At 34.3% G+C, this 23799-nt stretch overlaps 1 protein-coding gene across 4 annotated transcripts in view; it reads left to right on the forward strand.

Moving 5' to 3' along the window:
• Positions 1-23799, forward strand: part of RTN4 (reticulon 4) — an 82312-nt gene that overhangs the window by 39299 nt on the left and 19214 nt on the right. The window contains exon 1 of one of the 4 annotated variants that reach the window (XM_037806528.1): positions 7631-7807. The exons of the other annotated variants lie outside the window; for them this stretch is intronic. Coding sequence (XP_037662456.1) covers positions 7774-7807 — 34 coding nt within the window. The 5' untranslated portion in view covers positions 7631-7773. Of the gene's footprint in view, positions 1-7630; positions 7808-23799 lie in introns of those variants that run through there. 4 annotated transcript variants of the gene reach the window in all.

Genomic DNA, 23799 nt, shown 5'->3' on the forward strand with positions numbered 1-23799 from the left:
ACATATAAACATAAGTACACACATATTTTAGAAATCATGAGTTCACACAAATAGCTCAGTTCCAGTCCATTCCCAGGATTAATTCTTTGTTTTCTTATTTCATGTTTGTGTGTTCCTTCTATAATGAGAACCCTGGCTCCTAATGCCATCAATACATTTACTCATTTGTTCAATTTTTTACCACATCTGAATAGTTTTAGAATGCTTTGCTCATGTCACTACAATAAATAGACTTACTAAAAAGAGTTGAGGATTTGTTTGCAAATCCTCCCCACCTGAATGCATATAGTTAAATTCTCTCTATATATAGTCAATATTTTCTCCCCCACCTTCAATGAGGTTACAGTATTCATTGGAAATACTGTTAGATTTGTTTTCAGTTTTAGGTTTGAATTGGTGTGGTACCTTTGTTACAGTTGATGAAAGAATATTATAATTGTACCATTAATGTATAGTTCATAGTTTACATTAGGGCTCACTGTTTGTTGGGAGGTGTTTTTTTTTTTTTTTTTTTTTTTTTTAACCTTCTCACATCTTTATTTGCAAGGCACAGCTAAGCCCACCCTCAATACAGCATTTTCACTTCTCTCTGTGGAGATCAAACAACTGAACACAAAAAGAGCTGACAGTCTGAAAAGCTAAAATACAGACACAGGTGGGGGTGTTGCTTTTTTTTTTTAAAACATTTTTCTTTCTTTCTTTTTTAATATCCCCTCTCTTAAATGACAAGCTAGTATACTGGAAAGAGAAAAAAAAAATAATCTAAACCAACACAACATTAGTACCTTCATCTTTATTTGGGAAGAGGGAGCAGGGGGTGGGGACCCTGGCTGCCCACCCCTGCACCCCTACCCCCTGCTTGTCCCAGCTAAGCTTGCTTCCCTGTACCCCTTCTCTGGTGGGTAGGGGGAGAGGACCAGGTGGGTAGAGAGCATTTGGAACTTGCAGAAGGGACGAGTGGGCAGGAGATGGAGAGGGGAGTGGAGGTGGGTGCCCAGGGCCGGGAGGGGAGGCAGCTAGCATTGTGTTTGCATGCGGTGCCAGGGAGGGGGTGGCCAGCTGGCTGTCAGGTACTTGTGTGTGTGAATGGGGTGCAGGGGGGTGCCGGTGTTTCTTGAGGTTTTGTTCCCTTCTGGCCTGGCCTCCCATTTGCCTCTCCAGGCCTCAGTTTGCCTCATCTGTGGAGTGAGCAGGTGGGGCAGGCTGTAGGGGAGGAGGAGGTGGGAGGCTGGGAATTGGGGGAATAGTGGGGAGGGGGCAGCAGCACTGGGAGGTTTTTAAATTGAGAATTTTGAAAGGCTGAGAGAAGTAACTGAATTCTCCTTTTACCTGGAAAAGAAAGACTGCCATTTATGGAAAATCTGAGCACCAAGCCCTTTAACACATTTATCTCGTTTCATTCTCATGATACTCTTTGAGAGAAGGATCTATTTTATAGATGATGAAACCGAAGTTCAGCAATCTTAAGTAACTTTACCGAAGTTACATAGCTAATTACATAATAAGAACAATACTTTTGAGCTTCTACTATGTTCTAGACATTGGGGTAAGTATCTTTGTTATGTTATCTCATCCAATTTTACAAGGAAGTTTTTATCTCCAGGAGATGAGGAACTAGGATTCTAACCCAAGTTTTGTCCGTTCTCAGTTGTTTCCCCATCTTAGAATGAGAAATTATTCTAAATTGAGCAGACAACCGAAGTGCTTCTGTTTTGTGTTGGGGCCATTAACCAAAGAAGGACCTTTTTTTTTTTTTTTTATGAAATTCCGGAAAGTTGGTTACCATCCACATTTTCTCATTTGGCCTTCTGTATGTATGGATATTAGAACTGGGGTAGAATTATTTTGCTACCATGTGGAGACTGGATAACCCTATTGTGGTGGACAGCTGCTGTCTATATATGTTGTTGGTAGGCCATTGGTAAAGGTGCTTACATCTTCCATCTACACCACCAAGATCTTGGCTTAGTAATAGTGATGGCTTAATATATATTTTTTTGGTTGTTTGATTTGCCACTAATGCACAGACTTTTTAATTCATAATCATATTAAAGATTAATGATTAAAGCATTGTAGATACTAAAGGTTGGTACTTGAGTTAAAGTATATATTTTTAGTGAGCATATTTAGAACACTTTTAGATAATTATTGGTTGGATTCCAATTATGACAATGAGCAATTGTCTGATAAAAGTAAGAAATTTAAATACCCCCCAAATCACAGCAAGTTGAGTAGAAGTGCCTTTAACTGGAAGGCTACTAGTAAAGGTACAATGTAACTAAATTAGAACCTGACTGTTGCTAATAAAGGGATTATGTTTTCTTAAATTTGGATATTGTTGAATCTGTGAGAATTTATTAAGTGCTTACTTTGGGCCCAGTACTGATTAAAAATAAATATGAAATATGTATCATAAAAGATATGTACTATTAAATATTAAGGTGGTTGAAAGAACTTTGTATTAGAACCTGAGTTCCAATAACAGTGTAAGAAAACACCTATTTCTCTCCTTTTACCAACAGTTTATATTATATATATTTTTGGATAGATATTTCCACTTAGTATAAAATTTTAAAAGTACAATGACAGCAAGTGTTTTTCTTGTCTCTGTTGCCTTCCCAGAGTCACCTCCTGTGATTTATTTCTTATGTATTCTTCCAGACATATTCCGTTGTAAAAACCTTTACAGGTTTGGTAGGTGAAAGTGGTATCTTGCTATTTTGATTAGTGGTGAATGCAAACATGTTCCATATATTTTTTGCCATTGCATTTCTTTTTTGAATTGCCATTTATACCCTTTGCTCATTTTAAAATTTAGGTGTTCACCTTTTTCTAACTGATTTTATGAGAGTTTTCTATGCATAAAGGATGTGAACTCTTGCAGTAGGTTACAGTTTACCCCCAGTTTTCTAAAAGTTTTTTTGTTATAACATATTTTCATGGACATTTTCAGTCTTCACATAGAAAATTTTTATGTGTTTACTTATTTGTAGTTTCATTTTTACATTTAATTCCAGTCTTTTAAAACTGATTTTGGATTCTGGTCAGAGATCATTGTATCTTGAGTGCCTTTTTGGTGGTGATGGTGGTAGTGTAGTGGGATTGTTTTCCTATTCTTATCATACTCTAATCTAGATCCCTAGTAACCAGGAAACGATCCCAGGGAAGAGCGAACAGCCTTTGCCAGGTTGTTTGTCTAAGATTGAGAAAACAGCTGTACACTATGGGTGTTGGTGCCACCTAGTGTTGTCATAGAAAACATGGTCTATGGAATGCTCTATAATTAATTGACCATATGGAATAAATTCACTTGGGCAGAGGAATTTAATGAGTTGTAGACATTTGTTACTTTCTAACAGATGACTTATAAGCTGTTTTGAATGCTGACATGTTCTGCTGAATCAAAGAAATGCTTAAGTCATGCTACTGATTAGAAGCATTACAATTTGACCTCAAAGATTCCCCCAAACCTGTGTACTTTAGTGAAAATGTTAAACATTTTAAAAGGTCTGCTCAAAGCCTAATGACTATTAATTTTGAATTTAAAAATGTTTAGAATCTTTTGGAATATATATTTTGTCTAAATTATAACACAAGAAGTCAGCATTAGTTCTGTTGAAAAGTTTCACTTGCCTTTTTTTCCTGATAGATTTTAATATTTGTTTCTAGCAGATCATTGAAATTGTTTATAGATTTTTAAATGTCATTTTTTTTTGCCATTTTAACCTGTGTTATCATTCGTTTTTCTAGATCAAAATCTTTCTCCGTGTCTTAAGGTTCAATTCAGTAAATGTTGAAGTGCTGTAATTTAGTCCATAGAGGGCATTATATTACAGCATATGATAGGGTTTTAAAATTGTTTAATACCTTTCAGTAATGAGATGTACATTTAATTTCATATCTTTGTGTAGCTCAGAATAGTAAAATTTTGAAGTTTAAAACTACTGTATAGCTATGATTATTTCCTTATTACCGACAACAACAAAAAGAATCCTGTTCTCTACTGCAGGAAGGTAGAAATTATTTCTCCCTCAAGAATAGTACACAAGCAGTTCCCAACTCAGAGAAGAGCACTTTTAATCCAAAAACTTGGGTTTTTCTTGGGTTCAGAAGTAGAGGAAAGAAATGGAAAAGGAGCAGTATCTTAAGAGAGCTGTCTGGGGCAGGCTTAAGGCCTACACATTACTGCCTATTCTAAAATCTAAAATACCTTTCTGTACTGTCTGAAACCCTACCATTTAGATACAAGCCACACACACACACACACACACACACACACACACACACACAATTTCTGAGAGGGTTAATGAGAAAGGGTTTTTCTTTCTTTTTTTTAAATTCTTCAGTAGGAATTTACTTAATCATGCAGTTTTCCTACTAATGAGGTAAGTGCAGTAGTATACTTTTAAGTTTGCCAGGGCTGCTATGACAAATAACCTCACAATTGGTTTGGGTCAACAAACAGGAATTTTTTGTCACACAGAGTTGGAGGCTTGAAGTCCAGCATCACGATATTGGCAGGTCTTGCTCTCTCCAAGTCGGCAGCATTGTGGCAGCTTGTCACATGGTGATTTCTCCCCCTTGGTTTTTGCTGACTTCTGGTGTTTACTGACTGACTACAGCCAAATTTCCTCTGCTTTATAAGGACTCCAGTCATGAATTATGGATCATCCTGATTGGATTTGGCTTTATCTAAATAGGATCTTCGAAGATACTATTCACAAATGAGTCCACACCCTAACTAATAATACATCCTCAAGTTCCTATTTACAAATGGGTTCACACCCACAGGACTTGGGTTAGGACTTGAACATGTCTTTTGCGGGGAGGCACGAGTGAGTCTCAACATTCACTAAGAAAATGAGAGTTGTGATTTGAGATGTGAAGAGATGAGAAATATGGAGATTAGAGATAACTTTAGAATATGGTACCCTTTGGGAAAGAGTTCAGGATGTGCTTGGGGAGGTTTTTGCCATTGTTTTTTGTCATGCTTGGTGGGGAACCTGGGAATAGGGAAAATTAAGAGTGGGAAATTTCCCGACATGAACTTTGAACAGTTTATTTCAGAAGTTGTGTGCAAGACTGATTTTGAGTTTAGGCAAAGAACCTAGCCTCTACTCCCATCCCTTCATGCGCATGTGCACACACAAATACAGTAGAACTTAGAATTCAGACAGCACTTTTATTTAATGCATTATAAATAAAGGATGCTTCTGTGACCCCCCCTTTGGAAGTCTTTGCATCATTGATAGCATTTGCTTTTAAGGCAAAATAGAATTCTGTCCCAAATAATCAAATTTTTGGAAGTTGGAGCATATCTGCTGTATTTGAAAATTGTTCTTGAAATAATTTTTCATTTTTCAACAAAATCGTAAGTATTTGGGGAAAAAAATGAAGGTACATTTTTAAGATTGTTATCCTTTCTTTGATCCATTAAGTTGGGGTTTAAAGTGGAATAGTACCCATAAACTATGCATACATACATTTTCTCAGCTAGAGAATAAAAGAACTATTGTGTGTGTGTGTGTGTTTAGAATTGCTTGAATATGACCTTTCTTAGATTTGTCTTACATGCCTCATAGTTTGGTGCTATTTTTAGCATAAAAATATTAAATAGCTAGCACTTACAGTGCCTACTATTTGCCAGGCACTGTTCTATGGCCTTTTGCTTACATTATCTTATTTGATCCTCACAATAAATATAGTTCCATATGGCTTTACATTCTTAAAAAATTTGTCTCATCAAAATTTCAAATTTAAGGCACTTTTTTTTTGCTTAGCTTACAAAACTTAACTAACAAACGTAAAACTTTCTAAGAAAGAAATGGGCAAAATGTCAGTTGATTTCCATATGCTAGGTTTTCCTGTAAACACAGTAGTTTAAATGCCAAAGACCATAAAAATTAAAGAATTGGATATTAACGGTGTACGGTAGGAATGCTACTTAACTTCAGGGTTCCTATTTTGGTTTTTTAATCTGCCAGGGGAGCTATTAAATACGTTTAACGCTTAGATGAGTGGGTATGTTTAGATAATTGGGTATTCTTGCTACTCTCAGACTATATTGTTTTTTAATTTGTTAAACCAAACCAAGTACCACAGACAATGTGAATAGTATAAATGCTAAATACCTTTGTTTCAAGAAAAAAAAAATTTAATACTCTCATTAGTGTAGTAATCTCTGACTTGAAAACGGTGTTTGGGTGCTGTTTTCGAGTATTTTAATAATGTATTTATTGTCTTTCAGTTTTAAGGGTTTCATTATTAGAAAATATTATCTTGGAAGCTCAGTACCTACTGAATAGTTTGGAATTCCAAATTACTTTGTGGAGAGGCCAGACATTTTCAGCCGTGATGACACGGTGACAGGGTTCTCAAGAATCACAGTATTCAAGGGTTCAGTGAATACATTTTAAAGTTAAATATTAACTCTTAAGCTGAGAATACTGGACTTAAAAATCACTTGGCTTTATTTAAATTTGGAGTTAGGAAGACAGGGAAAGAAATGAGTCACTGGTATTTAAACCACTGGTGATATTAAGTGTTTTTGCAGCTTATGTAATTTTATAGCAAGTTTCAGATAATATTATCTTAATTTCAGTGTGGCTGTACAATCTTAAGAAGTATATACTTTTGTACGTAGGGCACATTTCTTATAATACTTACAGTCATATACATTTTTAAATATTTTAACTGACTTGTCATTATTTATTGCCTTTTCTAGATGTTTCTTAGATGTTAACATCAGATGAACCAGTTGCGGAACATTAGTAAAGACATAATCTTCTGTAATGGAATGAATGCCAAATGTTGAAAATTTTATATTTTATATAGTTACCAGTAAAATTTTAATTTGAACTTATGTCCTTTTCTTAAGGCAAATAATATAATTTAGCACATTGAGTATTTCTCCCGAAGCCAAGTACCTATGAGGGTGTCTAATCAATATTTATTGAAAGATTGCATTGGAGCAGGTAATGATTAAGGAAAAGTAAGTATTTGTAAATCTCTGAATTTCCATAATTGTAACAGAGGACAAAAGAGAGAGTATTGCATTAGAAAGATGAGCTTGCCAAAATCAGATAAAAACATTTTCTATTGAAGTAGCATATATTCAATAAATATTAATAACTTGACTTTGTGATTCTTCTCTTGTACCCTCGTAAGGGTGCAAACTGCCAAGTGCTTAAAACCTTCATAAACTTGGAAAGTAAGAGGAGACTTGGCATTTCCCAGGCTTGAAATTTAAACTATAACCCTTCTTTGGATCGGTACATTTTAATCTTATCAGGTAACCATTGATTTCAGAGTTTAAGTGAATTGGAAACCAGCAACATAATGCCACTGGCGGTGGAAAAAAAAAAAAAACCCCACAAAACTGCACATGACTTTAAGTGCATTTTTATATTCAGTATATTTCTGTTGATAGACCAATCCTCTTTTCCTTTCTTTTGGTGGTCTGCTTCTGCCCCTGCAAATGTAGCTGCATTTGGTATGAGTAACAAGCAAAAGACTAGAACAATAAACAGATAGAATGAAGGCATTAGTCCCTGAGCATTAGTAGCCTAGTTACAGATTGCACTGCGTCAGACTGTTCCACACCCAGAACATGTCAGGTGACTTCAGTCCTGCTGCAGTTGTGCAGCAGAGAAGACTGCAGGCTTCGGTTGAGGAAACGGATATTTCATGTCTCAGGGTGTAGATTTTTGCAGTTGCAGCTTTTTTGTTGGTATGCACTGATAATAGCAGCTGCAGGGCAGCTCGTGACAAGAGATGGACGGTCAGAAGAAAAATTGGAAGGACAAGGGTATATCTGCTTTTTAATCTTCTATTCAGTTTTTACATGTGATCAGTAATATCTTTTCCCTGAGAAAAGCTTTGCAATTTAGATGTATTGTGGAGTCAAAATGAAGTATCTGAAAGGCTTAAAGCTAAAGGATTAAAACAGCTATTGCATGTGTTTTTACATTTGGTTGTGTGTTAGGGAATGGCATGCTATTAGGTTTCACTGGCATCTGGTTTAGCCTTTGCAGTCCTATGGTTGTTTAGGTTCAGTTCTCTCATCTTGCACGTTGTACCAGTATAGTTCTAACATATGTGATTTGTTGGTCACTTTGGTGTGATAAGTCTTACATAGCTATCTTTGTATTCTATAATGACATGTTACCGTGGCCAAGTATAAAAAAAAAACTGACTTGGTGTAGTTGAAATTATAGCCAAAGGTTTGTAGGTAGTATGACAGTGCGTTTGCAATAAGTATGTTTTCTTTTGTTTTGAAAATCTGACTTGAGCCTTTAAAATGATAACCAAATGCCTTTTAATCAGATTATATTTTTATATATCTTGCATTTGTTAAAATGTATACACAGTTGTTTTAAATGCATGCCTACATTTAAGTCACTAACCTCTGTCTTTGTGATAACCAATCAGTGATCTTGATCCCTTTTCCTCCCCCTTGAAAGCCCAGGCTCTTTCAAGTCTCAGTGAATCACTGTGTAAGAATTTAAGCCCATAAGTGGTAAAATACTGATTGTAATGAATATTTTAAAAATAATTTATTATGTGGATAAATGTGCCATTTCAAAAAAGAGAAGGTGGTATGCTATGTATCTGACCACTTACAGTAAGTAGACATAAAAATTATTAGGTATTTTTGAATAGTCCTAATAGACATGCCACACAAGCAAAATCAGTTTTTTATGGATGCTTTCAAGTTTTATAATTTTCTTTAAGTGTCATTTCCTTTTAAAGCAGAATTGTTAGCAGGATTAATGATAATGTTTCTAAAAGTGATATGTTGAGCTAATTACAATAATTTTCACAGCATTCTTTTTAAAATTGTTCAGTAAAGAGATGTGGGAAGAAGATGAGTTTAAGACTGAGTTCATTTTGAGACTTTGGAAAGATTTGATAGTTACAATTTAAAGAATAGGAAACAATAGAGGTTTGGATTATTACCTTCATGGTTCCTTTACATATGAATTTAATGAAGAGAAAGATTTTTATTTCTTCATCTTTCTGGCCATTAGTATAAAAAAGTGAAAGTTGAACTGATATACTCTAATTTTTGATAAGTAAGAATGATAGAGGTATTAACAATACAATAAATATAGGCTTAACATAGGTGAAAAGTCACATCAAGGCCCTCTCTTCAACTATTAAGGTTGTGTATTAATAATTTAAATCTTAGACCATTTAATAAGTTCTTTATTTGCTAGACTAATTTAGGGAAGTTTTGAGAAAAGGAGAAATTAAGATCCAGTATAATACATTTTAGACCAGAGATTTATTTGATCATTATTCAGCACTAAATATAAAATCAGATCTACTCTTGAATATCTCTGGGGAGCCTTATTTTATGTAGGTGGAATGGTCTTAATATTTTTGGTACTTGTCTTTGGTTTTCCTGTTCAGTAAGACTAATTTTACCTGTTTTTCTGATTCATTGAAGTTATATTTTAGTATTTTCTTTATCAGCCTCTACTCCTAATGTTGTAGATTATGGAGTAAAATTTAAATTGGAAGTCACTGAGAAGCTGAAGCTGCCATTGAATGAGATTTTCTTGTTTTCTAATGGGACAAGAGAGGAAAGAACCCAGTCTAGGCTCTAGGTAGATTAGGTAGGCCCTAACATTTTCTACTGCCTTCTCTTCCATTATTTTAAGTGCCAAGTTAAAAAAGTATCCAATGATGATAAAGCATAACAGATGCTCTCATGATGCTCTCATTTCAATGTTAAGAAAAAAGTATTTTTTGCTGATTAGTTTGGTATTTAAGACGTTTTATTTCTTTCAGGCTAAGACAATTTAAATATGTATTCTTTATATAGTCTTATCGTAGATTTCTTTTGTTCTGATGTGATTGAAGGTAATATTTGCTCCATAATATATATACTTACAAAATATGAAACCTATATAGTATTTGATCATTGAGGTTATATGGAGAGCATTAATTCAAACAGTCAAAAGATTTTGAAGAGCTTAAAATAGTAAGGAATTTGTAGGTTTGGTGGTTAGGATAGGGTGGGTGCCTGGTGTAACCACTGGACAAGGTTTAATTGAGACAGTGAATAGAGCTCTCTGGATAGAAAATAATGTTTATGTAGGACAGTAGGAAGATAAAATTGGTTTAGTTAAAGAATGTAGAAGATTTCGAAGATCTAGGTCAGGTTTCCTCAAACTTTCCTGAACAGGAGAATCAGCAAGTGCCTTTGAAGAATACAGGTTCCTGGGCTCCTGCTGAGACCTACTAAATCAGAATATACATGGGAGGGACCTGGCAATCTGTATATTAAGCATCCTGGTGTGATTCATGTTATAATCAGAAAAATTCAGAAAATGTGGATGTACGTTTTTAACTTGGTTCTGGTATTTGTTTGGATTTTGGCTTGAATGAGAAATTTATACTTTTTGGTCCTTAGTTTCCTTTGTATGATGTCTCTAGATCTTCCAACTTTAATATTCTCTGGTTTTATGAAAAGATATCCTGGGCTAGATTGCAGATGGCATTGGATTTTGGATTTTATCATAAAGGATATAAAGAGCCTTTATAAGTTTTGAAGTAGGAAGTGATAAAACAAGAGCAGTGTTTGAAAGATTGGTTTAGGGTACCGTGTAAATTAATTGGAGGAGATAGAAGCTAGAAGCAGACCAGTTAGGATGACTGTAGTTATGCCCACATGTAAAGCAAATAGTTCCTGAACTTGGCCTGAAATAGAAATGAAAAGGAAGTGACAGATTTGAGAAACTCAAGGAAGGAATACTTGACATTTGGCATAGATTTGTGGACAAGGGTGAAGGAGGGACTGAAAGGACAACATGAAGTTTCAGGTCAGAGTGAAGCTTTGGCAACGATAGTGCTTTAATATTGGCAGAAACAGAACTAAAGTAGATGGAAAAGATATCCCAAGTTGGGTTTCAGACACTTTGAATTTGAAGTGAAAGAAGTGATAGATTCAATAGGGAAGAATTAGGAATTCAATGCAAAGTGAGACAGCTGAATATCGTGAGGAAGTTTGCATAGACAGAAGTGAAGCTTAAGGAAAGAAAGTTTGCAACATATATTATGGTGGTATGAGGAACCAGAAAGATCTGGAAATTATAATCAAAGCAGTAGAAGAAGCAGGATAGTGTAGTTTCATTGACGAAAATTCTCTCCGACCTTAAATTATTAAGAAGGAATGGGTAGTTAAATGCCACAGAGGCTGGTTAATATGAAAACTGAAAAATGGTTGTGTACCCTGTTGAATTTTAGGAGTTCATGCAAAACTGTCCATTAATTATTGCTAGTGTTTTTTGGATTTGGCAGTTAATATGTCATAGGTGACTTTTGAGAGATGTTTCTTTAGGCTGGGAACAGAAATGTTTCTAGCATTAAAATTCAATTTAATTGTTCCTCATGACAAGCTGGCTTTGGATAATTTCTGGAGCATTCTTCCTTTCCGAGGTTTTTGTAAGGCTGAACCTGTGATCTTTACCTGTGATAGGCCACTTTCAATTTCTTTGTAAGCCTAAGGTTACTGAGTATGTGGGTACAGGTATATGCAAATACATTTAGGTTGAGAGGGGCCAGGGGTTTTGCTGCTTGAAATGCCTTCCTTCCTTCTGGGAGTGCCAGAAAATGCCTGAGAAGGGAACTTGGCCATTAACCAATTGTGAGATCTACTGACTGGAGGAAGATCTAGCTGAAACCTGATGTTTAGGCATTAATTAGACATTTTTTCTAAATCTTGGTTTAATAGTGTTGTAGGAAATACTTGTTATAAGAAATTTATAAGATATCTAGAAGGTATGTAAGCAAGTAGAAAAATAAGACAGAAGGTACCATAACCTCATAGAGAGAATGGCTTTGGTGTATATTTTTAATGGGGTGGGGGTGGGGCGGTTTGGGGGAGGGGATGTCATGTGGTGCACTTTGTTCTGTAATCCTTTCCCCCCACCAACTGGAGAAATGCCTTTATTAAATGTTCTACATTGTTTTAATGGCTACAGTATTCTCGTGTACGTTTTGTTAATCCCATATAGTTAAATATTCAGTTTATTTCTAAAATTTTTGCAAGTATAAACAATGCTGAAATGAGTATAATTGAATACAAGTCTCTGTTCTCATCTGTGATTATTTTCAGATTGCAAAGTTTTACTATTTAGGCCTTTGGTGCATGTTGCAAAACAGCTCTCCAGAGAGAACGTACAAATTTTTATTTTGAGCAATGATGAAAATATCCTCTCTGTTCTCTTTATTTACCCAAGTTTGGGGACTCCTAATTCCTCACCAGGACTCCAACTGGTCTTTCCTCTAAATCCCATGTGTCAGTCAAATTAATCTTCCTAAAGTGGGCTCCAGCGGCGGCATATAGAGGGATTTCCCTTCACTTTTCAGACTGATTTTATAGTGTTTATCTTGGACATTTAAAAGCCATTCCATGGCCTTGTTCCAACCTTTATAATTCCATTAATTCCCTCTTTCCATCCAAATTCAAGGACTGGTTCCCGAAGTATGCCCCTTCGCTCTTGTTTTTTTCACTGCCTAGAATGCCCTTTCTTCCCATTTCATTTTGTCCTCCCTGCAGTGTTCACTAATTCTCCCAGTTGGAGAAAATCCAGCACTCCTCAGAACTCCCATTCTCTTGTGCCTTCTAGTAAAGATATATATATAAGTTTATAATATATACAAATTTATATATATATAAATTTTATATACATAAATCTTGGTTCTTTTTCTAGCCCTTAAATTCCTTGAAGACAGGCAGAGTGGTAGATTCATCTTTGGGTCTCCTTGGCTTGCCCAGCTTGTCAATAAGTGAGAGGCTGAGAGCTCTGATATTTAGTCAGGCTTACTCCTAGCTTTGAACCCCATGCATACATTTTTGGAAAAATGTAAAATATTTCCTCAAGTGGGAAAAATTAGAAAATTTATCTCCTACCTTCCCCCTTCATAAAGGAGGAATTAAGTAAATTAAGCAACTTTTCTTAATTCAAAATTTTTAGGTTACCTAAGGATAAAACATCTTAGTCATTTATTCTAACTTTCTCATTTTACGGGTATGGAAACCGAGAATACTGAAGAGATAAAGACCACACAGCTGATGGCATGGGACCTTTGTTTTTATTTTACAATTTATATTTGTACTTAAACAACTGAAGATAGAAAAAATATAAGCTAAACAACCCATGTTTTGATTTTTGATTCATGCATATTCTAACCACAGCATCTGATTGAATGTAGTATATATTTCTTTTTGTATGGTCCTCACTTGGCATAAAACAAGTCTGCACACTAGCAATGGATGGAAATAGGTGTGGTTGGTTGTTTAGTATTGTCAAAGGTTAAATCTATTGGGAACTCTCCAGAGTATAATTTCTCTGTGCCTTTAAGGATTAGATTACATGCTTGGACGCAGGAAGAATATTTAAGCAGTGAATAGAATTCTTACTCTGCTTTCTGGGTATCTGCTGGATTCTCCTTGTATTTATTCACGTAATCCCATCTCTTGCTAGAATTTAGGCTAAAGGATGTCAGTTGTTTAGTTGATTGTTTAAAAAAGGACCATTAAATTGCTTAGGAATAAAAGTCTCTTTGCATTCTTCAGGCAGTGTTCTGAGACAGATTTTCTGTTTGTTTCTCTGCTTCATAATGGAAAATGCTGACTTACATTCATGGTTACATATGGGGGTGTGTGTGTATGCGTGTGTGTGTATATATATATAAAAATATACATTATCTGCTTTATGACTTTCAACATTTTTTAATCTACCTTAGGTAGTTGTGTAAGGTATAGGGATAAAATATTATTTATTATTGTGTTCTCTGTCCCTGTCTTGAATTTATTGTATGTAGCATTTACTTATATTTATTTTAGGTAGTATGTACTTAAGGTTTGGGGGAAGGGGTATCATGTGGTGCACCTTAAAGATAAAAAAATTATCAAATATTAATGCATCCTGCAAGTCTGTTAGGAATTGGGCATTGAGATAGATTTAAAAGTTTCTACTCTCATATTTGGTTCAGACTACAAACTGGGTAAAGTTCTGATTTTCCATAAGAACGTGAGGAATTGTAGCTGTTCTTTGTTGTATGCACTCATTTGTTTATTTTTCACCTAAATTTTCTAAAATAAGTTTGGATAGATTATTTTAAGCCATGATATGACAACTTTAGCTTATCTCATTTGTCTGAAGTATTAGGCATTTACTCAACATTTGTATTGGGTGTGTATTATAAGTGTATACAGTTCTGAAACTAAAAAGATAGCTAGTTTACCTACTAGTGAAGTCTTTTGTTTTTCTGAACGCATATGTGCTTTGAGCTCACCCCACCTTTCCCACTCCCTGGTATATTAAGCCTTGTCAAGTTTCTTGAGTTAAGGCACAGGATATTTTTCTTTAAGTTTTTATTAGTAGAAAATAGGGTTTTAGGCAGTGATTTCCTTTTTTCTAAGGCTGGGTGTTATTTCTTTTAATGCTTGGATGCCAACAAGAAGTAAAATTTAAAGCATTATAAATTATGCATTGAACCAATGTATATCTTTATATGCCTATTTCAGTCAGTTCCAGTAATTTAAAATGAGTGGCTACATGCTTATCAAATATTATCAGAAATAATATTACAATTGAAGATTGTTAACATTTGTGCAGGTAGGGAGAGTCACTGGCTTGGAGGATGTATACCCAAAATGCTTAGAAGATACTTACTTAGTTATGTTGGAGAAAATAGAATTAACTGTATGGATTTTTTTTGAGAAGGGAAAATTTTCATACAGTTTAGAGGAATTGGAAATGAGAAATTAGAATTAGTTTCTTTTCTATTTTTTTTTTTCTTCTAATAAACCTGGAAAGAGTATGGGATTAAAGGAAGTATTGAAAACTTCACGAACTGAGTAAATTGGTGAATTTAAATAACTTTTTAAAAACTTGGTGAATTTGATTGTGGGGACCTCACTCTTCTGTATCTCAGAGAAATCTGAATATCTTTAGAAGGCAACAAACAACCATAGGTGGTCTTTACTTTCCTGCAATACATTGTTGAAAACATTTTCTACCTAAAGATACTTAGTGTAATAAAAAAGACTACTATAAGAAGTGAACCCAACTTTCATAGCAAATAATGGAGGGGAAAAGATTTAAGACTGTATCTTGCAAAAGAAAACCAACAATTATGAAAATAAGCTTATTTTAGTTTATTCTTAATATTTAGGTTGCAGTCACAGTTATGCATAAGTTCTGAGAATGGACAGAGGATGAATCAAGTTCTCGGACCTTTTGGTGTTGTGATTTTTGCCACAAAATTGTTGAGTAACACAAAATGGTACCTTTCACTTCATTGTTGACTTTCACAGTGGATCATAAATAATGTCCCTTTACAAAAAATGTTCAGGGGTTTTACTGACGTTCTCAGGGGCTTCTCTTAATCTTTTGATATTCTGCTTTGAAGTGCCTATTGGGCTGTCAGCTTTTTTGAGCAATTCTCCAACATTATTCTCATCAACAGTATGAAATCCTGCATTATTAGGAAGATTTGCAATTTTGCATTGCTCTCGTTTTGTGTTGTCTTATCTGGCAAGACATTTAAGTGATGGGTGAGGCTGGATTGTGAAGTTAAACAAAAAGCATATTGAGCTGGATTAATTGATCAGTTGAGTAGTGAAAATTTTCTCATTCATGATGACTTGTTTCCCTGTGCAGCTTCATAAATGCAGGGACTCATTTTACCAATACTAAACCTGGGTAAGAGGATCCCACCATATTCCTCAAATACTGTCGATTACTAGAGAACTGGAAATACTTTTCCAAAAAAATTAGAAACTACCTTTCACTTCTAGTATGTGGGAAAAGGAGTATGGAACCTCACTCAGTGTTGAAAACAATTTTGTTTGTGAATGCCATGTGTTCTCAGGAATACTATGCAGGTTCTAGCCTTGTGTGCAGCATTAGATTTTTTGTGAAGTGAAATTGAACATTGACTTAATTTCACACCTTTATGTTTTAAACAAATTTATTAATTATTTAATAGTTTTTATATCATTTGTCAATTCACCTCTTACCTATATCCTTTCTTCTGTGTTAATTTAGTGGTTTTATTTCATTTTTTAAGTGGGATACAATTTAGATTGCATAAACAATTTGCAATTTAAACAGAATATGACTTATTCTTGTTACTGAATCTTAATTACTGGAATTGGTCTACATATAGGTGTATATACATATATGTGTGTGTGTGTAAGTTGCTTCTCTCTTCAATTATTGAAATGAGGTTGAAACACTATTTGGCATCCTCAGGTAGGATAAAAGCAAAATATATTTTGATCTATTTGTTTAAATACAAAATATGGTATGAAGAGAAAGAGAAAGAGAAAACCTTTATGGAAACCTGAGTTTCCATCTGTGACAATGCAGTTTATTTAATACTACTTCCAAGTCTCAGTTCTCATCTATAATATGAGGATAATAAATACCTTAATGAATTTGTTTTGATTAGAGATAATGTATAGAAAGTACTCAACACAGTACCTGACTTAGAATAGAGGATTACTAGATTATTCTAGAAAAGGCAGTTATAGAAATTATGCTAATTTTCTGTAAAATATTTTTCCTTGGGTGTTTGGTGGTTGAAATTGGCCAGAGCACTCTAGTAATTATCAGAAATAAGGCAGGAAAGATTTACTGATGAAAAAGAAAAGCACTTGAACTTTTATGTATATTTGTCAAAAGCTCCTTTGTTACAGGAAGATGAGATAAGCTGAGAAAGATACTGGTTTGCCAAGTATTTGGATGAGATACTTTGTAGCAATACACAGTGCCCATCAGCCTGAGGCTTGCTAACTGAAACCAAGTTAGCAGTGCTTTCATATGAAAATTGAATTCACCTTTTAAAAACCAGGGCTCAGTTAAGAATTGCACTTTGTCCTGCTTGACCTTATCTCTTGAAGTTTATCTTTGTTTACTGTTATTTTTGCTGGGTCACCAAGCATTTCCATTTATGAGATCTCCTTTCAACTCCAAATAACTTCTTAGCTAGGTATCACTGTTCTGATTTTACATATGAGGAATAGAAAGGTGAAATCACATACTCAGGGTTATACTGATGGTAAATTGAATGAAGAAATAGAACTCAAGCTCCTCTGTTTTTGCCAAAAGTTCTAAGCTCTGCTCTGTGCAGATGTTTTTCTGATCCTAGAACTGTCATTTATTGGCCAGATGAATGCTTAATATGTGGAGGTGAAAGCTTACTATGTGGTGCTGAATGAATAACTCTGAATCATTCACTTTTCCTGGCAAATGGGAAAAACTGTGATTAAGGATTGTGGCTCCTAATAAATCCACAGTTATTTTTTAGTATCACAATTAAAGTGGTAAGAAACTACTTGATGAAAATTTTAATATCATTGTAATATTTAAGTATTCATTTGTTTATTAATTTCTTGTGTCACTGCCTTTTTCATTCTTCACCTGACTTTATTAAAGAGAACTTAATTTTTGCTCTTGCTTCAAAAGTAGGTATTTTCCTGCTGGTCACTCCCTGTCCCTCTGGTATTTTTAGGACCAGCTAGTTCAGTGTTTTTCTCCTTATAGACAAAAGACTTAAGATTGAAACCTGATTTCAGGTTACTCAAAGAATAGCTTTTGTAAGAATTCGATTTGAGGGGAAATGTAATTGGATGCCTTCTGCACCTAAGACATACTGGCTGGCCCTATTTTTAGCCATGGCAGATGACAGTTTGTGATTACCAAATGTAGGCAACTCTTCTTATTCTGCAGTGGGCCAGAAGTTTTTATTTTGAAGAAAAGATTGCAGCATGCTAAGTAACTGTAAATTAAAATATTAGTTTGATAAACGTGCTATTTCCCTGTGTACTGCATAAAACACGATCAAAGTAAAAAAATTCCACATTTTTATTTTGAAAATACAAGTGGACATGGACTGCAGGGAGTAAATCACATTTTTTTTTTCTAAATTAAAAGTTTGTTGAAATTGATCAACATTATTTTAGGAATCATAAGTATTTGCCACCATTATAAAAGTGAAGGCATTGTAAAATTAATCCTAGATTTTTAAAAGGTTGTTTCCTGAACATTATATATAAGAGCAAAGTTGAGTCCACAGCATGTTAACCTTTCATGATTAACTCTTTATTCTGTAGTATAGAAGAAGACTTGAAAAACTATGAAAGATTAAGCTTTCCTTGTACAAACCCTTTATCTTAATTTTTAGTTTCTCAAGAATAAAAAGAGGTTATTAAACTATTTACTTATAAACAGCTAATCAAGTGATTACAGAGGAATCAAAAATTAGCTTTTTTATGACCCTGTAGTTCTGATTTTAAAACGTCTTTTTTTAAAAAAAAACTTGAAAATGTTATAGCCTTTAATTAAAATGTTTCTATTCCTAAGAATGATCGGCCACTGTTGAGACAGTGTAGCATACATTAATGAAGCAAGTAATGGGGATATAAAGAAAGTATTTCATCTATTCCTCAGGGATAAGGGGAGACAAGCCTGCAAAACCAATTTTTGCTGTTTTGTAAATTATCTGAAAACAATGCTATTTGTTATTTAATAAATGTAGAAATCTGAAAATAGTGGGAATAAACTAAATGTTAGGTCCAAAGCGTAGAAGCATTTTTCAAATAAAATAATTAAAATTCATACATTACCTTAAAGCCATGAAAAGTATGTATTCATCCTAATCAGTCAGTCACCAATATTTGTCAAAAGTTTATTTGGTTCAGGCTTTGTGTTCAGCTGTGGGGATATAGTAGGTAATGAGATAAACATAGTTCAACTTAGCAGAGAAACAGATGTTAAAACAGGAACATTTTCATCGCTTCCCATACCCATTAGCAGTCACTCCTCATTCGCCTCTTCTTTCAGCCTCTGGCAACCACTAATCTACCTTCTGTCTATAGATTTACCTACCTTAGACATTTCATATAAATGGAGTCATACAATATGTGGCCTTTTATATCTGGCTTCTTTTAAGGTTCATCCATGTTGTATGTATTATTCATTCCTTTTTATGGCCCAATAATATTCCTTTGTTTGGATATGCCATATTTAGTTTTCTCTATTCATCAATTTATTGACATTTGGTTGTTTCCTCTTTTTTGCTATTACTAATATTGCTGCTATGAACATTTGTGTACAAGTTTTATATGGACGTAGGTTTTCTCCTAGAAATTCCTAGGAGCAGAATTGCTGGGTCATAGGGTTACTACTATTAACTTTTTGAGGAGCTGCAAAACTCTTTCCCACAGTGAGGCCACATTTTACTTTCCACCAGGAATGCGTGAAGGTTCTAATCCTTGCCACATCTTTGCCAAAATTGCTATTGTCCATCTTTTTGATTGTAGCCATCCTTGTGGGTATGAAGTAGTATCTCATTATTGTTTTGGTTTTTATTTCTCTAAGACTCATGATGTGGAGCAGCTTTTTATGTGCTTATTGGCTGGCCATTTGTGTATCTTTAATCAAATCCGTTGCCCACTTAAAATTGGGTTTTTGTCTTTTTATTATTGCATTGTAAGGGTTTGTTATATGTTCTGGATGTCAGTCCCTTATCATATATTTGATTTGCAAATATTTTTTCCCATTCTGTGGGTTGTCTTTTCACTTTCTTGATGGTATCCTTTGAAGCATAAAAGTGAGATTTTGATGAGGTCCAATTTATCTATTTTTTTTTTCCTTTTGCTTGTGCTTTTGGTGTCATATCTAAGAAGCTCTTGCTTACCAAGATTGTGAAGATTTACACCTATCTGTAAATGTAACAGTTTTAGCTCTTACATTTAGGTCTTTTATTTCTGAGTTAATTTTTGTTTGTGTTATAAGGTAAGGGTCCAACTTCATTCTTGTGCCTGGGGATATCTAGTTGTCCCAGTACTTTTTTTTTTTTTTTTTTTTTTTTTTTTGAAAAGAACTGTTCTTTCCCCCCATTGAATTGCCTTGGTATCCTTGACAATGGGAAATGTAAGGATTTATTTCTGGGCTCTCAGTTTTGTTCTTTTGATCTATCCGTGTATCTTTATGCCACTGCCACACTGCCTTGATTATGGTAGCTTTATAGTAAAGTTTGAAATTGGGAAGTGTGAGCCTTCCAACTTTGTTCTTATTTTTCAAGATTGTTTTGACTATTCTGGATCCCTTGCATTTCCATATGAATTTCATAATCAGCTTATCAATTTCTGCAAAATGGACACCTGGGATTTTGATAGGGATTGTGTTGAATCTGTAGATCACTTTGGAGAGTATTGCCATCTTAAGTCTTCAAATCCATGAACATGGAATGTTTTTCCATTTTTTAAGTCTTTAATTTCTTTAAAACATGTTTTGAAGTTTTCAGTTTATAAGTCTTGTTAACTTGATTCCTAAGTGTTTTGTTCTTTTTGATGTGATTGTAAAAGGAATTGTTTTCTGTACCTTATATCCAGATATTATTGATGGCTAATAAATAGAAATCCAGTTGATTTTCATAATACAGTATTGATCTTGTATCCTGCAACCTTGCTGAACTCATTTATTAGCTCTAGTAGCTTTTTTTGGGTAGATTCCTTAAGATTTTCTATATATTGAATCATGCTATCTATGACTAGAGATAGTTTAATTTCTTTTTAATCTGTATGCCTTTGATTTTTCTTTTTTTTTTTTTTTTTCCTGATTGCCTTGTCTAGTATGTACTACTCCAGTAAAATGTCAAATAGAAGTGGTGAGAGTACATATCCTTGTCTTCTTCCTCAGTTTAGGGGGAAAGCTTTCAGTCTTTCACCATTAAGCTTGATGTTAGCTGTGTATTTTGTGTAGATGCCCTTTATCAATTGAAGAAGTTCCTTTTTATTCATTTGTTGAATGTTTTTTATCCTGAAAGAGTTTGGATTTTGTCAGATGCTTTTTCTGTGTATTGTGATCATGTTATTCTTTTCCTTTATTCTGTTTATATGGTGTATTACATTTATCAACTTCTATATGTTGAACCAACTTTTCATTCTGAAAGAACTCCCACTTGATCATGATGTATAGTCCTTCTTATATGTTGCTGGATTCATCTTGCTAATATTTTGTTGAGGATCATTGCAACTAAAATTCATATAGGATGGATATTGGTTTGTTGTTTTCTTTTTTGGTGATATCTTTGCCTGGTTTTGATAATAGGGTTGAACAAACATTTAAATTAACTAATGGATAGTAATTACTTGATGAATATTAGAAGAGACACTATTTGAGTATTTCTTAAAGGGGATTTTAATAAAATTTTATGATCTCTCTCCCATTGAGATTCAAAGATCCAGATAATGTTAATCTAAAAGTTTTTCATTAAAACCAGTTGAAAGAATGTCTGAGAAACTAGAAATATTATTGGCTGATGACAGTTTAGATAACAACCCTGTTACTAGAAACTAATATTGTTTTCATCCTTGGAGTTTGACTAACAATCTCTTAAACTCCTTTGCAAAAAGCTTACTTTGCACAGTGACTTTGCTAGCTGTGTAAATTCCCTCTCAGACCTTCCTACTCGAGGATATATTAATTTAGACTTATATTTCTTGGCTCTTCTTTTTCCCTCTTTTAGTCCTCTTAAGGGTCTAATGGGGTCCCCACCATAGTATCCTTAGAGCTTTTTTCAACAGGTCTCTCATGGTGTCTGCTTTGAGTACCCTTATGTAGCTTTTTACTTATATAAATGCATGTGTAGGCTTGCATATGTGATTTTCAGAGCTCTTCTTTTTGTTGACAATACCTAGGGACAATATGATAGAAGAGAAGGAAAGGAAGCAGGTTAAAGTTTTTACTGTACTTTCATGTAGTTAAATTTATTTTGGGCTAATTGATCACTGAGTATTGCTAGTCCTTCAACATGATTATTCTAGTATGATCAACTCTGGGGAAATTGACTTGATTCAACCCAAGGTATCACCATTATCAGTTTAGTTACATTCTATTAGACAGTGCTTCTTTTCCAATAAGAAAGCCTACCTGGAAAATCAAACTCAAGTTATACAATTGTTTAGTGATATCGAACAGGAATAAAAAGGTTTTTTTTTCTGATTATAATAATGCATCCTTGCCGTTGGTGGGGGACAATTTCAGATGGCACAGAAAAGAATAAAGCAGCAGGTTAAACTTATCTATTATCACACTACCCAAAAAAGATGAACACTGTTTAGTAAGTATCCTTTTAGACTTGATAGTTATACATATAAAAGTTTTAAAAGTGGAATTATACTGTATTAGTCTTTTTGTAATGTTTGTTTTCATTGATCATTATGGACATCTGTCTGTGATAATACAGCTCTTATGTCATTGTCTCTAATGACCACATAATACTCTTTTGCATAGATGTCCCCTAATTTTATTTAATTAGGTTCACGTGAAAGAGACATTTTCAAACAACTTAATTATCATTTTCTACTATATGAAAATACCTGTCAAGTATTTGGAATAGATCTCTTTTCCTTTTTGGATCTAACAGTAGGTGAAGTATTCACATTAAAATTTATTTGCCTCTTATTAATTGACCAATCTTGTTAATTTCACTTAGAAGAGACTTCCTTCTTGATCTTTGTGATTCATCTCATGTGTAATAATTATCTTCCTACACTCTGCCTATTTATTATGCATGCAAATGTGTAAGATTTTGAAGAACTTTAAAGTACTGAGCCTTTGTTTTGGCATCATACGTGAAGAATTGTGAGTTTTTTTGATAGGCCTAGCCTCTCCTTTGCAGCAACCATCTTCCCAAGGGTAAAACCTGTGGTAGAGGGCTCAACCCATCAAACCACCAGTCCCCTATGTCTGGTCATGTTAGCAACCATGGAGGTGGGGTAGGCGAATACCCCTGCATCCATTTTCTCCCACTTACCAATACTGTGATCTGGTTCAAGTCATATAAGATTTTCTTTTCCAAAAGCCTGCCTCTCATTGGGTTTTTTGTTGTTTTTTTTTTAAACAAAATTCAAATTTTATTTAAATTGAAATAAATTGTACAATTTGTACAGTTTATTTCAATTTAAATTACAGCAATACTTTCTGTATTATTCCTAGATAAACCACAAAACACTTATTTTTGTAGGCTTTCCAGATTCTACTTATAAATCAGGATGAGGCAGTAGATATAGTCATGGAAATAGAACAAATCAGACAAAGCAACTGTCTGTCAGTGTGCATGGCCTCTGATTCTGTCTTGACCATCTCGTTGGGTTTTTTTTTTGTTTTTTTGTTTTTTTTTTAATCTTCATTTTATTGAGATATATTCACATACCACGCAGTCATACAAAACAAATCGTACTTTCGATTGTTTACAGTACCATTACATAGTGGTACATTCATCACCCAAATCAATCCCTGACACCTTCATTAGCACACACACAAAAATAACAAGAATAATAATTAGAGTGAAAAAGAGCAATTGAAGTAAAAAAGAACACTGGGTACCTTTGTCTGTTTGTTTCCTTCCCCTATTTTTCTACTCATCCATCCCTAAACTAGACAAAGTGGAGTGTGGTCCTTATGGCTTTCCCAATCCCATTGTCACCCCTCATAAGCTACATTTTTATACAACTGTCTTCGAGATTCATGGGTTCTGGGTTGTAGTTTGATAGTTTCAGGTATCCACCACCAGCTACCCCAATTCTTTACAACCTAAAAAGGGTTGTCTAAAGTGTGCATAAGAGTGCCCACCAGAGTGACCCCTCGGCTCCTTTTGGAATCTCTCTGCCACTGAAGCTTATTTCATTTCCTTTCACATCCCCCTTTTGGTCAAGAAGATGTTCTCCGTCCCACGATGCCAGGTCTACATTCCTCCCCGGGAGTCATA

The sequence above is a fragment of the Choloepus didactylus genome, chromosome 17, assembly GCF_015220235.1.
Source record: "Choloepus didactylus isolate mChoDid1 chromosome 17, mChoDid1.pri, whole genome shotgun sequence".
In the NCBI taxonomy this organism is placed as follows: Eukaryota; Metazoa; Chordata; class Mammalia; order Pilosa; family Megalonychidae; genus Choloepus; species Choloepus didactylus.